The 18326-nt window shown below is 42.9% G+C and overlaps 1 protein-coding gene across 1 annotated transcript in view; it reads left to right on the top strand.

Annotated features, from left to right (window-relative positions):
• The window catches only part of cntn4 (contactin 4), a 181709-nt gene extending 173255 nt beyond the window's left edge, over window positions 1–8454 (top strand). The window contains exons 15-22 of the mRNA XM_084061172.1: window positions 1860–2009; window positions 2760–2830; window positions 3771–4005; window positions 4266–4381; window positions 5307–5493; window positions 5592–5704; window positions 5819–5987; window positions 8341–8454. Of these exons, the coding sequence (XP_083917298.1) occupies window positions 1860–2009; window positions 2760–2830; window positions 3771–4005; window positions 4266–4381; window positions 5307–5493; window positions 5592–5704; window positions 5819–5987; window positions 8341–8432 (1133 nt within the window). The 3' untranslated portion in view covers window positions 8433–8454. The remainder of the gene's footprint in view (window positions 1–1859; window positions 2010–2759; window positions 2831–3770; window positions 4006–4265; window positions 4382–5306; window positions 5494–5591; window positions 5705–5818; window positions 5988–8340) is intronic.
• The last annotated feature ends 9872 nt before the right edge of the window (window positions 8455–18326 follow it).

Genomic DNA, 18326 nt, shown 5'->3' with positions numbered 1-18326 from the left:
AATAGCCAAAAGTGTAAAATAATGCTTTTTTAGCTCAAATGAAAAAGTGACACAGATGCGTTCCAGGTCTTAATGGGATATTGTTGGAGATGTAATTTTCACCCCTAGCGCCAAATGGCACACAATTGTACCGTGACCATTGACCGCCGCTTTATAGGACTCTGGGGTATTACTGAAACATGGATCTCCACACCCAATGATGTGCCTTGTTGCCGGGGCTTGTAATTCGATAGTTGTAGTAAAGTGATACTGCGGGCTGTAATTTTTCCGTGCGTCATCTTTAATGGAGCTCGGTGCGTTGGGGGGGCAAGGTTGGAACTCTGTATGTGTGCCTTATCTCTCACCGGTTTCCTCACCCATTGATATTTTTTGTGAAACGGAGATATATGTAAAGCTAGCTTCAGTGACATCATTGGTCTACCATGTCGGTATCCTGTCCAATGCTTGTCACAATATTATCAACCACATGACCATCACCCTTGAAGGAATACTCTCAATTCTTTGGCAAATATACACACACACGCGCGCACGCACGCACGCACGCACGCACGCACGCACGCACGCACGCACGCACGCACGCACGCACACACACACACACACACACACACACACACACACACACACACACACACACACACACACACACACACACACACACAAAGTAGGTAGAGATACTTTTTGTTGCCTATTTTTTTTATTATTATTTTAATTATTATTATTAATAATAATTATTGTTGTTATTATTATTATTATCGTTACCCTTATCATTATTGTTATTATTATTATTATTGTTATTATTATTATTATTATTATTATTACTATTATATAACATTGTTTAGACAGATGCTTGGTTTGATGTTTACTTGATATCCTATTTACTTTGTAGCACTTCATTGTTTCTTCTTTGCACCATTTTACCCTGTTTGTTCACTAAAAGGTTCATGCCGTTCGTAAGTCGCCCTGGATAAGAGCGTCTGCTAAGTGCTAAATACCTAAATTGTAAATGAGTCTAGAGTTTAATGATTGTGGCTCTGCCTCTTGTGTGCTCAATGTTTAGCACGTTTGAGACGATGCCAGGCTAGCTTGTACCCTGCAGAAACACACACCGACAGTGTGCCAGATCATTAGCAATTGTAAGTCGATCAAAGAGTAGATTTTTTTCCCCCCCAACCAAAAAAAGTCAGAGTATTCCTTCAGCATGTGTTGATTTTTGCCTTTGGACTTTTGTGTGTACATCTGGGTGTCCTTGTGAGTGATTACACCTGTCCTGTGCACCTGTGGTGGAGTCTCACCAGGCCTGTCAGCCTGGAGGACAGTCTACTGTTGACGCTAAGTTGACACACACATACACACATACACTTAACCCGTTAAGACCCGAGGCCGATTCTTATTAATGTCTTCTAAATCCTAACAGTTTTCTGAAAAACCTATGTTTCTATATCAGTGGTTCTCAAACCTTTTCATGTCAAGGACCCCCAAAATTATATGTGTTTGGCCGCCGACCCCCATCTCAAAATATTTTGTTCCAGGGACCCCCAGAAGCAAAGATTTGAGTTGAAAATGTTCGCTTTAAAATAATATAAATACGTTAATTTGCACACATTTTCGCGATTTTTCAAAAATCGCAGATCTACAAGCTCATAGCGCGGCACTCGGTGCCGCGCTATGAGCTTGTATATCTGCTATTTTTGAATAGCCAAAAGTGTAAAATAATGCTTTTTTAGCTCAAATCAAAAAATGACACAGATGCGTTCCAGGTCTTAAAGGGATAATGTGGGTTGATACTGACGGCGGGGCGGTGTGTGTGCGTGTGTGTGTGTGTGTGCGTGTGTGTGTGCGTGTGCGTTTTTTTATGCCAGTTCCTGAGATGGTGGGTGGTCGGCAGTTGACAGCTACAGTAATAGACCTGAGCCCCTGGGTGGAGTATGAGTTTAGAGTCCTGGCAAGCAACGCCATCGGGACAGGAGAACCCAGCAAGCCGTCCAAACAAGCAAGGACAAAGGAGACTTGTATGTACTTCATAAGCGTCCAAACTTTCGCTCGTTGTTGCCTTTACAGTATGTCATTAATGTCTGTACACTTTCTAATGTGTTTTACCTCAAGTTATGACTTCTGTTTCTGAGAATAGTTTTTACTCAGTGGTGGTAAAAGTTCTCAAATGTTTTACTTTATGTAAAAGTATCAATACTGCAATGTAGAAGTACTCCGTTACAAGTAAAAGCCCGTAATTCAAAATTTACTTGAATAAAAGTACAAAAGTGTTGGTATCAAAATGTATTTAAAGTACCAAAAGTAAAAGTACTAAAATATTTGAAAATAGCAGATCTACAAGCTCACAACGTGTTGCATCGCGACGCGTTGTGAGCCTGTAGATAGGCTATTTTCAAATAGCCTAGGTATAAAATAGGGCTAAAGTGGTAAATGTATGTTTTTATAATGTAATAATTAATATCTGCAAAGTAACTAGTAACTAAACTTTTCAAATAGTTGTAGAGGAGTAAAAGTACAATATTTGCGGCTGAGATGTAGTGGAGTAGAAGTAAAAGTGCTGTTAATAGGAAATACTCCAGTAAAGTAAAAGTACCTCAAAATTGTACTTTAGTACAGTACTTGAGTAAATGTACTTAGTTACTTTGCACCACTGTCTTTACTAGTATGCCAATACCTTTTTTCTTCTAAACTGTGCCATGGAAACATCAATAGTAAACAGTTGCGTGTGAACTCAACGGCGGTTAAGCTGGTCATTTCTTTCTCCGCAGCTCCGAAGGTCACTCCGGCTAATGTAAGCGGAGGAGGTGGCAGTCGCTCTGAATTAGTCATCACGTGGGAGGTAAGCATGCCACCGCCACCACACTCCCTCACCCACGGAGGAGGGAGAGCCAGACGTCATTATTCTCGGAGGATCCGGGGCCCTTGTTTCATTAATAACAGCCGAATGGCTTAATGTATGGCATTTCATTTTTAAGAACAGAGAGGCAATAACTGCTGCTGTCACCCCGGGGGAGAGAAAAATGCCTTTGAGGTTTCAATAAGATAATTAAACAGAAAATGGTTCCTCCGAAGTTCCAAGCAACTTTTATTTTTTTTACAGTGATTGTGTCTCTCTCTCTCTCTCTCTCTCTCTCCCTCTCTCTCTCTCTCTCTCTCTCTCTCGCTCTCTCTCTCTCTTGCTTTCTACAAAGCCAGCGTTTATCAACCCTGCTCCAAAAGGCTTATATTTATGCTGGTTGCTTGAAATCAACAGCCCCCGCTATGAAAGCTTTTTTTCACTGAATGAATGTTGATGTTTCAATGTGGCAGGAGTTCAGCCACAGTGTAACTACTGCTTAACAAAGTGCTAATTTTGACTTGACCCCAAAGACACCTCAGGCAACTATGTGATGTGATGTGGCAGCATAGATGGAGCGCGTTAATGACATTAATTGGGTCTTAAACAAAGATGGGGGAAGAAGTGTTCAAGACATGTCTATGTTGTGCCCAGAGTTGCCACAACACAGCAGACAAGTTCCTGGGTTGAGATGAAACTGAATGTTGTTTTGTATCATTATGTATCTTATAGAGGTTGAGAGTGGAGAGTGTGAAGAGAGTTGGTTTATAGAATGAAGTCAGCAGCTATAAATACATGATATATGGCGTGCAGTTTGGTCTTAACAATAGCTGAGTTAAGCCCTCATGCTGAGGGCACTGCACTGTTGATGGATGCATCCATTCACTTGATGTGTGTGCGTGTGCGTGTGCGTGTGCGTGTGCGTGTGCGTGCATGCGTGTAGCCTGTTCCAGAGGAGCTGCAGAACGGTCCAGGGTTCGGCTACGTGGTGGCGTTCCGACCGCACGGCGCCACCGGCTGGATGCAGGCCGCGGTGCCTTCCGCGGAAACCTCCAGATACGTCTTCAAGAACGAGAGCATCCAGCCCTTCTCGCCCTTCCACGTCAAGGTCGGGGTTTACAATAACGTGGGGGAGGGTCCGTTCGGACCCGTTGCCACCATCTATTCCGCTGAGGAAGGTGAGTGAAGTAATGGTGTGGACTGTAGAGTCAACACAAATGTTAGCGGGGGGGGGGGCTCTATAGTCTCTCAGCCACAGTTCATAACTCATTTCAAAGAGCTCCCAAGCCATTCTAGTCATTAGAGTGACCTTGCTCCCTGTGTACTCCTATCAGGATCTGCAGACGGTCCCCCCCCCGCCCCTAGCTCAGAGTTTTTGGTCCCACTTTGAGAGGTTATCAAAGCTTGTTTTGAAAGTCCTCTCTCTATTAACTTCTAGAGCCCAGCCGAGCACCCACCAGGATCCGTGCCAAGAGCCTGTCTGCGTCCGAGGTTGAAGTTTCATGGAAAGCTCTGCCGTGGAACGCCAGCAAGAGACGAGTTCTAGGCTATGAGGTGAGCGACCCCCGTAGCGCGTGCGTTCAGTGCATGCGTGCGTGCGTGCGTGCGTGCGTGCGTGTCTGGTGTTGTGCATGAATCTTGTTTTATTTTTTATGAGTGTTGCAGAATCTTGTACCTTGGCAGAGGACAGGAGATATAGTAATAGCTTGGTGTTTTTAATGTTCCAGTCGAGCCCCGTGCCTGTGGGTTTATAGTTGAGTTTCTCTTGTTGTCCACCTAAGTGCTGTGATGATTAGCGTGCGTGGTGATGCATACACTGAGGGATACGACGCTTAGCCTCTAATCCACCACAGCAAAGCAGCATTTAACACTGTGGCTTAGATAGTAGCGCTCGGCGGTGGGTTATTTCTCATTTCCGTCCTGTGCTCATCAATAAGGAAAAACCCACCGAACTCCATCCATGAATTGCATGAAGTGTCAGAAAAAAAAATAGTTGACCAGTGAAAGTCTAACAGCAGAACACGAGCAAACCTTTCACCGCTCCTGTGAGGAGAGACAAATTATACTTGTGTTGTCAAGCATGCCGGCTATTTCAGTTTGGACAAACCGGGTGACAAAGAAAACCTGTTATCAGCGGGAGTTGACGGGCAGAGAGGATTCTTTATATATATATTTTCCTCTGCATATTGATGTGATTCAAGCTTTGGCCATACAACTTTGAACCCTGCCACATCTCTGCGCCTAAGCAAGCAGAACCAAAGTACACAGCCCATGGCGAGCGGAGAGTACAACGGGACACACTGCTCAGGGTTATTTTCATACCAATTTGCGGTTGCACCGCACTGTCTCTCACTCTTCAAGTTTACAGTTCATTGACAGTGTATACCGGGAGGCTCGGGCTTAGAGTGTCTGTCGGCTATGTTAGAGCAAGATTCTTGTGCATTCATCGTCTGTGGTTCTGCCTCGTCTGTTTTTTCAGCTGAGGTACTGGGATAAAAGCGAAAAAGAGGATACGGCCAGTGTGCAGAGGACTGTGGGAAATCAAACGTCTTCTGTAATCCGCGGGGTGAGAGGCAGCAGCACGTATTACATCACGGTGAGGGCGTACAACTCGGCGGGAACGGGGCCTCCCAGCACGACCATCAATGTCACCACCAAGAAACCACGTAAGCATTGGGAGCTAATTAAGAAGACCAATAGTTTTCCTCTCCACTGCTGTTTGTCTTGTGTGTGTGACGTGCGTGTGCTTTTTGTGGCCCCTCAGCGCCGAGCCAGCCGCCGGTCAAAGTGATGTGGAACGCATCAAACTCCAAGATCATACTGACCTGGGAGCAAGTCAAGGCCTTGGAGAACGAGTCAGAAGTCACCGGCTACAAAGTAAGTGGCCGGCCTTGTTGTGGATCCGGAGGAACATAAATGTAATGTTGCCACGGCTTCCCTGCCCTGACCTTTCAACCTTTCACTCTACTCTACTGTGTGATCTGTGCTCAGGTGCTGTACAAAAGGAACCGGCACAGTCGCCCCGACGTGATGGAGACCAACACCACTTCTGTGGAGCTGTCCTTGCCCGTTGATGAGGAGTATATTATACAGATCAAGCCCTTTGGCGAGGGCGGTGAAGGCAGCAGTAGCAGGCAGATCACCATCCCAAGAATACCAGGTCAGTGCGCGGTAAAATCTTCAATGTGTCATATTTATATTTTAACATTGTTTTATGTATTGTAGACGAATAATGATCATAAGAAAATACATTAAAGCACCCGCACACTGTCACTGACTTGCACGGTACAACGTTCCGGTCACCAAGACCCTCTTCAAGCATGATGAAGCATGATTGAAGAAGGTTTAAAGCGTTTACATCCCTTAATTAAGTTGTGTGAGTGCTTTTGTTGTTGTTTTTATGACCATTGTTTGCTTCACCTACACACCTGTCACTAAGACATTTTTACCTGGTGTGCGAAAGCTTTTTTAACAGATGTAGATGAATAATAAAAATAAAATAATACATCCACATAGCTTTTAAAAAGGTATAGAATAAAAAAAAGGTATAGGTAAAAAATAAAATAAAAACCTCTGACGGCTGCCATTAACCATGTGCTTCTGTTTTCGTTGGGAAAGGTACTTTTTTTCCCCTAAAGAAACGCTTGGGGGCACACTCCATGTTACAATGTTGCAAACTGCATAATCGCTGCCTTGCCGACATGAGTCAGGGAAATAAGCGACCATATGAAACGGAGGTGTTGAGAGTGAGACATCTAGAGGTTGAATGTTGTCTACTGCACCTTTAACTGTGAGAGTAGGCTATACAAATGGAACCAAATGTACCGGTAATTTAAGGGTCCATTTTGTGCACTCAGAATTAATCTCTTCTTTTTCTTTTTTTTATGAACTCACAGGATTCTGCAGTGTCGTGGGCTAGCTTCTGCTCTTAACCCATTAAGACCGGGAACGCATATGTGTCATTCTTTGATTTGAGCTAAAAATAATTATTTTACACTTTGGCTATTCAAAAATAGCAGATATACAAGCTCGTAGCGCGGCACCGAGTGCCGAGCTACGAGCTTGTAGATCTGCTATTTTTGAAAAATCGTGAAAATGTGTGCAAATCTTTGAATATGTATATTCTTTTAAGGCGAACATTTTTTAACTCAAATCTTTCCTTCTGGGGGGGTCCCTGAACAAAATATTTCTGCGGCCAAATACATATCATTTTGGGGGTCCTTGGCATGAAAAGGTTTGAGAACCACTAATCTGAGTTCCCAGAAGTTTTCGCCAGCTCTGGCGAGGAACTTCTGGGCCACAGCCCTGGTATTTGTGGGCGGGATGTACGTCACGCTCTGAATCTGAGCGGACACGCCTCTTACCGGTCTGAGAGCTGTGCAACTCGTCTAAAAAGTCCGACGAGAGGCAAACAGCAGTACACAACAATGGCGGCCGAAATTTCTCAAGGGGAAATTGCTTCCCGTCGATCCTATTTAGATGCATCACCCACTGCATGTGGATCCCGCCCCCTTTTCTTCATTGGCTGTTGATTTGAATCACAACGCAGTGGCCGCGCCCCTGCTGTCCAAGCTCCGACGCTAACCCTCCCAGACTAGAGAACCACTGACATAGAAACATAAGTATTTTCAGAAAACTGTTAGGATTTAGAAGACATTTTGTAGAATCGGTCTCACGTCTTAATGGGTTAAGAGATACTCTATTGGATAGAATGGAATAATCCGTTTCCCATGCTGCCGTCGCTACTTTGCCAAAACAGATTAGCTGTCATCTCCTCAGGAGGAACAGAAAGAGCGAGCGAGAGGGAGGGACATAATTGTTTAGATGGCCCGCTGTGTAATTAAATGTGCGGGTCTGTACGTGAGTTCATAATGCAAGTGTTGCATGAAAAAGATGGTCAATTTGTTTTGGATATTTTGCTTGGAGCACAAGTCATGATTTTCGGGCATTTTAGAAATGAATGAATGTGCTCAGGCCTTGATTAACCCATTAAGAGCTGGAACTGTGTCATTTTTAGATTTGAGCTAAAAAGCATTATTTTACACTTTGGGCTATTCAAAAATAGCAGATATACAAGCTCATAGCGCGGCACCGAGTGCCGCGCTACGAGCTTGTAGATCTGCTATTTTTGAAAATTTGTGAAAATGTGTGCAAATCTTTGAATATATATATTTTTAAAGCAAACATTTTTAACTAAAATCTTTGCTTCTGGGGGTCCCTGGAACAACATATTTTGATGGGGGTCCGCGGCCAAATACATATAATTTTGGGGGTCCTTGACATGAAAAAGATTGAGCACCACTGATATAGAAACATATGTTTTTCAGAAAACTGTTGGGATTTAGGAGACATGTAGAATCGGCTTCAGGTCTCAATGGGTTAATAAAGCACGCCGGTGCAGCGGCGGCGGCAACTTACAGAGATAAAATACCCCATTTTTTTGGGGGGGGGTGTGGATTTTTTTTCCCAGTGTAAACAGAATAACAGCCTCATTCATTTCTATGCCTTTACAGGTCCCAACGCAATCGGCTCGGCGTCCAAGGTCTCCACTCTATCAGCCCTCAGTACAATAGCACTGTCTTTCACAGCGCGGACATCTTTATGACAAACGGCTCCCAGCAGACATCGCATCTTGATGTGGAGATGGTCCTACTGCGGAACACAGACACCACCCAGTGTGGCGTTTGTTGTACTAGATCCATCCATTTAGATTTTAGGAGCCAGGAGGAAGACAGCGATGACAAAAAAAGAAACACACACTCACATACATGCCATTGAGATGACAGGGAAAGAGCTCGCTTCACCACCCAGGCTAAAGTAAAGGAGGTCGACCAGTGTCCTGACTCTGTTGTTACCAAAGCAGCTTTCATAAAAAAAACATAGAAAGAAAAAAAAATAGAATAATGTCTCATATGCATCTTTTGTATGACATTTTGAGCTTTTATAGGTTTATTTTCAACCAAATTGAAATTGGTGTGGGCTTTTTTTGTCAAAGGCAGCAGTGTGGGAGATGTCAAGTGCATGGCAAATAACACTATTTAACAGATTTAACAGTCTAGGCCTAAAGAATGTTATTTGGCAGCACAACTCGTTTTTAGTGCGTTCAGACTTGCGTTGGTTCAAGGTACAAGGATTCAATTGAATGAATTGTTCATGTCATCTCAACTACATTTGTGTGTGGGGAAGGGTTCTTTTGGATAGCCTTTTTTTTAAATATATATATATATATTTCAAAACCGTTGCTCTGAAGCTATCCGTAAGGCAACTGGTGAACTTAGTATCACAATGAGGCTTAATTTATACGTCATCTCACAACTGTAGTCACTTGACAAACAATTTAACCCATTAAGACCTGTACCGCATCTGTGTCACTTTTTGATTTGAGCTAAAAAAGCATTATTTTACACTTTGGCTATTCAAAAATAGCAGATATACAAGCTCATAGCGCGGCGCTACGAGCTTGTACAGTAGATCTGCTATTTTTGAAAAATCGTGAAAATGTGTGCAAATCTTTGAATATATATTGTTTAAAGCGAACATTTTCAACTCTATTCTTTGCTTCTGGGGGTCCCTGGAACAAAACATTTTGAGATGGGGGTCGGCAGCCAAATACATATATTTTTGGGGGTCCTTGACATGAAAAAGTTTGAGCATCACTGATATAGAAACATACGTTTTTTTCAGAATACTGTTGGGATTCAGAAGACATTTGTAGAATCGGCCTCAGGTCTTAATGGGTTAATGACGTACAGTATTGTCAGCTGATGAAATTGTGGACAGTTGTGCGACGAAGCATATAAATAAGCCTCAAGACCGCGCTGTTTTGGAGTGCATCTCCCCTGGGTTAGCCTATACTCCACACTGACCATTTTAATTGCACTCTCAACCAGACCCTCACGGCTGTGTTCATTCTTTTCATCCTTTCAGTTATAGCCAGCCCCTGTGTCTCTAGAGCTATTCTTTGCCTTGTGTGTGCCTCATCATAAGTTTAAAAATCCTCAGGTCCTTAAAGAGCCTTAACTTATCGTATGTATATCGGATAAACGTTAGAGTCGTATAAAAAGTACCAAGCAGCCGCTGCGATGCTGACATGTTGCTGTGTGTGGGATAGAGACGCTGTATGTTATTTCGGGGGACGGGACTAGCATCCCTTGTACAATGAGGATAATGAGGTTTGTTTGGACAGCATTTTAGCTGTTTAGCATGGGTTATGGGCAATATGTGGTAAATTTGTATGGGTGTGCATTCTTAATAAAAGACGATGCTGCTGATCTTTCCTTTTCCCCCATTGTCTTCTGATGCTATGTGAGACTTAAGGCTTAATTTACCCCATCGTACGACAGTGTCATGCAGCAAAAATAGCAGATATTGTGTGCTATTTCCGCTGCGTAACACTGCCATACAACAAGGTATAAATCAGGCTTATGGTGCAACGGTACAGTGCAGTCCATATGTAGCTTGTGATCCAGTTAAGTGCAGGTAGTTTGTAGTACACTGAAGGGAAGTGTGCTGTAGGTACTGGGTCTCGCTCAGAATCACGCATCAAGAAACGTGTAATATACTGTTTTGTATACTTCAAATCATTTATATAAAAGAACGTTTCTAAAGAGCTGGTTTATGTGATTTTTATGTAAGAACACTGTCTCATACAGTGGCCAATTGTCGCTCAGCATGACTGTAATTTGTCTAACCTTTTTTTTCTGTCCTTCTGGCCTGGCTGAATGGCTTTAGGAACATGTGACATTAAAATACAGTAGGTGTGTGTATCCGTGTACCATGAGTTTGAACCATGTTCCTTTGCTTCTGTCTCAGTCAGGTTGTTGCCCTGTACACACCCCTCTGAGATGTGTTGGGTCAACCATTCACATAATGCTCTACAGTACATGACCATTTCCTCTGTTGCTGTTTGTCGTTTATACTGTGTTAATAAAGTTTATTGATTTATAGAATGATGTCAACTTCTATTGACCCTTCCCTCAAGACACACCACTCAGACATACCCTTCAGTTCCATTCAAGATGAACAATGCACACAGGCAGATGGTCGACTGGTGGTTTTATGCAACTAATGCCACTTGATTAATGTATAATGGAAAAGCAATGTGTGACAAATGTGGTCACAAATTACAATAACCTTTCAGAAAACGTAAAGAATAGGGACAAACATATTGCTGATTTGGCTGATCTGCCATTAAAGTAAACACACGTAATAGCTATTTTTTTTAATAGTGTCAAGTGTATCGCATAATATGTGTATAGAGCATTAAGTTAGTTACTAGAACTTTGCTGTGGTTGCCTTTTAGTCAACGACACTATTTGCTAAGGGTACCTCTGGAATAATAATGAAGTGTGAATTCATTCCTGGTTTAATTTATGGAAGGGAAATTTACATTTATAAACATTATAACCTCCTGGGGTTAGGGTGAATGCAACATGCAAAACATAAAAATAGTTTTGAACAAAGATAAGTTGGGCGATATCTTGAAAACGCTTCTATTTGAATGGTTTTATTATATTACTAGCAGAAAACGCAGCACAGCTTGACCGGCGTTGCTGGGGTTATTGCACTGATAACGCACAATAATCGAGATCAATCAGCACGTTTGGGGGGCCTATTACACAAAAGGAGAATTAAATAAGCTTGGATTTAAGTCAAATCCAGGATTGACAAAGTCTGGTCCGTACAGCCTGGTTTATTCCGTTCCATGAACGCCAAGCCAGGCTGAAAAGGGGCGACTTTGTCGAGCTAGACCTTGTCAAGCCAGGCTGTGTCGAGCCAGGATGGTAAAGCCAGGCTTCACGTATTCCTATTCACCTGTTTAATAGGCTTTTCACTTCCTGTGTGTGTTCCACTTCCTGTCGATTTGATCCAATGAAATCCAATGAAACTGGTCAGATGACTAATGATATCCAATTAAATCCGACAGGAAGTGGAAAACACACAGCCCAAGGAAGTTTTTGAAAGGAAAGGACAGAGTCCGTCCGTTCTCTAGATATATGACGTGACACTCACGGGTGGCAAAATCGCACCGGAAGTTCGATGAATAACATTGCAGTGGATGCGAACCCTTTTTCTACCCCTTGTTTTTCAGTAGCGGGGGGCGGGGGGCGGGGAGCGGGGGGCGCCCTAGTCCCTACGTCACATCCTAGACGGATAGCTCCGCCCACACTGGGCGAGCGCTGTCAGTGCAGCGGAAGTCGATGCGCAGACGGCTTTGTTGTTGAAGCCCGACTGACGCACGCTCATGAGAAACAGCAGAAATGAAATCTGGCGAAAACAGTTGCGTGCATTAAACTTTAAAGGAAACATGCAGTCTAAATATATAATAAATATCCATTTGCCTAATTCACCACTACTTTTGCGTTTGAAACTTAGTATTTCTCTAAATATTACACTTTCACGACAGCCTAAGTATAAACTGTTATATTAGATGAGTGAAACAGCTGTCTCACCACTACTTTTGCGACTGTGTCTCAACGTGGTTTTACTGGTTAAATTAAAAATAAAATTTGCGTTTGAAACTTAGAATTTCTCTAAATATTACACTTTCACGACAGCCTAAGTATAAACTGTTATATTAGATGAGTGAAACAGCTGTCGATACAGTCAATATAAGTAAATCATTATATGATGATAGCCTTATGAGTAACTTTTTTATAATTTCGGGACATTTTGTTATTTTGCACAACACCTTTGTACAACGAAGTATAAAATAGGGTTGATTAGAATTTCTCTAAATATTACACTTTCACGACAGCCTAAGTATAAACTGTTATATTAGATGAGTGAAACAGCTGTCGATACAGTCAATATAAGTAAATCATTATATGATGATAGCCTTATGAGTAACTTATGAGGAACCGCATTCTTTAAAAAAAAATGTTGATCATCTTGATGATGATGGACCAATTCATAGAACCGCATTCTTTAAAAAAGAATGTTTATAGATTTTTTACTATCAAATACATTGATTAAACACTTTAATCAACCCTATTTTATACTTCGTTGTACAAAGGTGTTGTGCAAAATAACAAAATGTCCCGAAATTATAAAAAAGTTACTCATAAGGCTATCATCATATAATGATTTACTTATATTGACTGTATCGACAGCTGTTTCACTCATCTAATATAACAGTTTATACTTAGGCTGTCGTGAAAGTGTAATATTTAGAGAAATTCTAAGTTTCAAACGCAAAAGTAGTGGTGAATTAGGCAAATGGATATTTATTATATATTTAGACTGCATGTTTCCTTTAAAGTTTAATGCACGCAACTGTTTTCGCCAGATTTCATTTCTGCTGTTTCTCATGAGCGTGCGTCAGTCGGGCTTCAACAACAAAGCCGTCTGCGCATCGACTTCCGCTGCACTGACAGCGCTCGCCCAGTGTGGGCGGAGCTATCCGTCTAGGATGTGACGTAGGGACTAGGGCGCCCCCCGCTCCCCGCCCCCCGCCCCCCGCTACTGAAAAACAAGGGGTAGAAAAAGGGTTCGCGCAGTGGATGGAGCCGGCTGGAGCAGCTCATGAACAAACATTATTTGTGAATGATTGAGACCATTGTGAAATAATCGCTTCAGGAAAATAAAAGAAAACATATCACACATTTCTTCCTGCTGTCTTGTTTTTCCATTTACACTCTACATCATTTTATGTAGGTATCCAAAGAGCAGAGAGAGAGTAATCTCTCATAGAACAAACAGCAGAGGTCGCTGTTTTTCATTTTCAGTTGGGTCTGGCTACGCGAGACTACAGAGAGAGTAAAATTCTCACTGGGCAGCTCCCAACTCCCAGGTGTTCATAGATTGATTGACAGGCATTGATTGACAGCTGTCTGCCAATCAATCAGTCAACACCTAATCACAGCTAATACATTTTCAGTAGGAGTTTATGTAATTTCAGTAGGAGAGTAGGAGTTTCACAAGCAACAAAGTAAGTTGTCCTATTGGTAATTGTGTTATGGAAATGTTTGTAAATACATATGAAATTAATTTAAAGGACTGACCTGCATTTACTAGTACTGTACCTAGGTACAATTTTGAAGTACCTTTACTTATGTTCTCAATCCTTTATACTCCACTACATCTAGGTGTTAGGTGTTGACTGATTGATTGGCAGACAGCTGTCAATCAATGCCTGTCAATCAATCTATGAACACCTGGGAGTTGGGAGCTGCCCAGTGAGAATTTTACTCTCTCTGTAGTCTCGCGTAGCCAGACCCAACTGAAAATGAAAAACAGCGACCTCTGCTGTTTGTTCTATGAGAGATTACTCTCTCTCTGCTCTTTGGATACCTACATAAAATGATGTAGAGTGTAAATGGAAAAACAAGACAGCAGGAAGAAATGTGTGATATGTTTTCTTTTATTTTCCTGAAGCGATTATTTCACAATGGTCTCAATCATTCACAAATAATGTTTGTTCATGAGCTGCTCCAGCCGGCTCCATCCACTGCAATGTTATTCATCGAACTTCCGGTGCGATTTTGCCACCCGTGAGTGTCACGTCATATATCTAGAGAACGGACGGACTCTGTCCTTTCCTTTCAAAAACTTCCTTGACACAGCCTAGGAAACAGGTGAATAAAAGACCATGAAAGTCGATAGCAGAATCCTTGAACTTGACCAATTATGGAGCCCAAAACCAGAGCGGCGCTCTTCTCTGTGGCTGAACAGCAGCACTGCAGCAGCTCTTGGAACAGTGGCGTGCCCAGGAATTACATTTAGGGCCTTGAGTCTTGAGTCCCAAGACTCAAGACCCAAAACAGTCTTGAGTCAAGACCGAGGATCCCGGGAGACATCAAATTTCTCTTTTAGGTCTTGAGTCCCAAGACTCAAGAAGGTGATAATACTGGTACTTTTACTTGTAACAAAGTATTTCTACATTGTATGCTACTATTTACTTAAGTACACAATGTGACTACCTTTTCGTAATAACAGAGAAACAATATAAAATATAGCTGCAACCAGCGATAATACGGGGCCAGGGGGGGGGGGGGGGGGGGGGAGAGAGAGAGAGAGAGAGAGAGACACACACAGACAGACAGACAGACAGACAGACAGACAGACAGGAGAGACATGGATACTGGAGAGAGAGAGAGAGACATGGAAACTGGAGAGAGAGAGAGAGAGAGATAGAAACGGAATAGATTGGAGAGAGAGAGAGAGACATGGAAACGGAATAGATTGAAGAGAGAGAGAGAGAGAGAGAGAGAGAGAGAGAGAGACGTGGAAACAGAATAGATTGAAGAGAGACATGGAAACGGAATAGATTGAAGAGAGAGAGAGAGAGAGAGACGTGGAAACAGAATAGATTGAAGAGAGACATGGAAACGGAATAGATTGATGAGAGAGAGAGATGGAAACGGAATAGATTGATGAGAGAGAGAGATGGAAACAGAATGGATTGATTGGACATCTCAACCTATAAACTCTTGCCTTCTGTCATGAACCAAGCCAGCACTAAGATCACTCGTTCACAAACCATTTGCCAATAGAGAAATTGTATGTCTCCTCGCAACCGAAAACAGTGAAAGCAGCCGATCTACAAGCTCAGAAACACGTTGCTATCTGAAAAGTTTTGAGATCGTAGATCGGCTATTTTCAGAATGAAGTATGTCATAGATTGAAAAAACTTACTCTCAAATAAGCATTTCAGGTTATCTTTACCATTTGCACATGTATTCATTGATACAGTCAGGTTGTTTGCAATTCAACTTAAATGACGTCTGCATCAAGTGAGGCTTGAACTGGCAACCTTGCCATTGTAAGGCACTCATTTAAGGGAGACGCCATTGGACCAACAGACAAGGAACTGTGAAAGAGGAGATCACACAGATGATACAGTTTCACGCAAATAGCTGAAAGATCCTGGGTTTAAGTGTTTTTCAAACTGCTCAAAATTGCGGACAATCTAAGGGCCAATTGGAGTGAGATTGGTTTCAGTGATATTTGGAATGACTCTCTACATAACTGCAACGTTTCAAAGAAATGTGAGTCTTGCATGTATGTGTTAGGGGCAGATGAATAATTTTCATAAAACTGCAATAGTTAAAATCTATTTCCTCCTGGGATTTTTGAGTAATCTGCACGAAACATTTTACACATGAACTTAGGACCTTTGCTGACAAAACGAAAGCGGCGGATTTTCCATGAGTGAAAAAATGCAGAAGTTATGAGCCAATGGCTGTTTTTCATATAATTCAAAATGGTGGCCGATCTAAAGGTCAGAGGTCAAAAGTCAGACCACGAAAGTTGTCGGGCATGAAGAGACGCATGTGTTTCATGGTTGTAGGTCTAACAGGGCATGAGTTGTACCTGTTCAAAGTTGGCATTTTTCAATTGAGTGCTATACCGCCACCTTTTGACGAATGAGTGTGAGAATTATTTCTTGATCGCTTTTCATGACCATCTACCATATGGCCGAGTTTCGTAAAAAGCGACAGCACGGTTCAGCCAGAACTGCGAAAAGTGGCAGAAGAAGAACTAAAATACTGCCAATAATAAAACAGGTCTAGAGCTGAGCTCTGGCCCCGTAATAAAACAGGTCCAGAGCTGAGCTCTGGCCCCGTAACAAGCAAAATATACCTACACCAGGGGTCTTCAACAGGGGGTCCGGGACCCCTAGGGGGTCCTCAGAGTTACTACAGGGGGTCCGCCAAAACTTTGTGTGCTATGATTATTATTTTTTTACATTAACCACTTGAACCCTAGCATCCCTTTTCTGAGGAGAACTTTAGCCAAAAATAGCAGATCTACAAGCTCACAACGCCTCGCAGCGCGAGGCGTTGTGAGCTTGTAGATCGGCTATTTTTGGCAAAGATGTAGAGGTGTAGAGGGTAAAAAGAGCAGACTAAGTAAACAAAAAAGTTTAATCTGAAACACAATTTTATACAATTATAGAGGGGGTCCCTGCTTCATCTTTCTCTCAGCTAGGGGGTCCTTGGCCTGAAAACGTTGAAGACCCCTGACCTACACTATAGGTGTTTTTTCATGTTTGTAGCTGGCTGTAATCTTTCACTGAAGAGCATGCAGGGCAAAGCTCAATTACACACAAAAGTTCTATAGTGGTAAAAAATAAAAATCACACCCTGTGTGAAGGAAGCGGTGCCTTTGGGGCGGGGCTTAAGTCATTTCAGTTCGTCCCTATTGGTGGTCTGAGTCCACGTACCAAATTTGTACTTGGTAGCATGCTGCAAACTGGAATAATGGCTGTTTAAAGCCCAGCCAATGGGCAGACAGAGGGGGCGGGGCTTAAGTAATTACAGTTCGTCCCTATTGGTGGTTTTAGTCCATGTGCAAAATTTGTACTCCGTAGCATGCCGCGAACTTGAGTTATGGCTGTTTAAAGGCCAGCCAATGGGAAGACAGAAGGGGCGGGGCTTCAGCAATTCATGCTCGTCCCTATTGGTGGTCTAAGTCCACATACCAAATTTGGACTTGGTGGCATGCTGCAAACTGGAGTTATAGCTGTTTACAATCCCGTGCTCATCCCGTGCTCATACGGGCGCTGGGGGTCCCTGGACCCCTCTTTCATAACGTCATCAATGCATGCTGGTGCCTATTGGTGGTCTAAGTCCACATACCAAATGTGGACTTGGTGGCATGCTGCAAACTGGAGTTATAGCTGTTTAAAATCCCGTGCTCATCCCGTGCTCATACGGGGGCAGGGGGTCCCTGGACCCCTCATTGAGAACTTCAGCAATTCATGCTCGTCCCTATTGGTGGTCTAAGTCCACATTGCAAAGTTGGAGTTGGTGGCATGCTGCAAAGTGGAGTTGTAGCTGTTTAAAATCCCGTGCTCATCCCGTGCTCATACGGGCGGAGGGACATAACAGACGCTGGGGGTCCCTGGACCCCTCTTTGAGAACGTCAGCAATTCATGCCCGTCCCTATTGGTGGTCTAAGTCCACATACCAAATGTGGAGTTGGTGGCATGCTGCGAACTGGAGTTATAGCTGTGTAAAATCCCGTGCTCATCCCGTGCTCGGACATAACATACGTTAGGGGTCCCTGGACCCCTCTTTGATAACCAGTGGTACGTGTGGGCAATGAGAGGAGAGATGACGTAGGCAGTGTCCACGTGCGTGTGTGTGTGTGTGTGTGTGTGTCTGTGTGTGCGCGTGTGTTTGTATGTGTTTCTTCTTTGCCGTGCTCATCCCAGGCTCATACGGACGACGGACGGACACGGAGTCAAAGCCACGTATAGAGCGGTTGGCACCGCTAAAAACAGTCAGACCTCTGTACCCTGCACGGTTTAACTGCTTCAGTGAATCTGAGACTCCTTGGACCATGTCATTCACTCATCTCTCCATCGCAGCTTCTTGCTCTCAGGAGAACCTGTTCCCCTGTCGTCAGCCTCTAGCACAGATGTACACCCAGGCAATGATAACTTTGGTAGCACTTTACAATAATGACCTATTATAAAGCATTTATAAACCTTTATAAGTAGTTTGTAAACTATTAACAAATCATTAACAACCTGTTTGTTGACATTCGTAAA

Source organism: Gymnoscopelus microlampas, assembly GCF_963454915.1.
Source record: "Gymnoscopelus microlampas genome assembly, chromosome: 7".
Classification (NCBI taxonomy): Eukaryota; Metazoa; Chordata; class Actinopteri; order Myctophiformes; family Myctophidae; genus Gymnoscopelus; species Gymnoscopelus microlampas.
The sequence above is the reverse complement of the archived record's forward strand: the minus strand, read 5'-3'. Positions and strand labels throughout refer to the sequence as shown.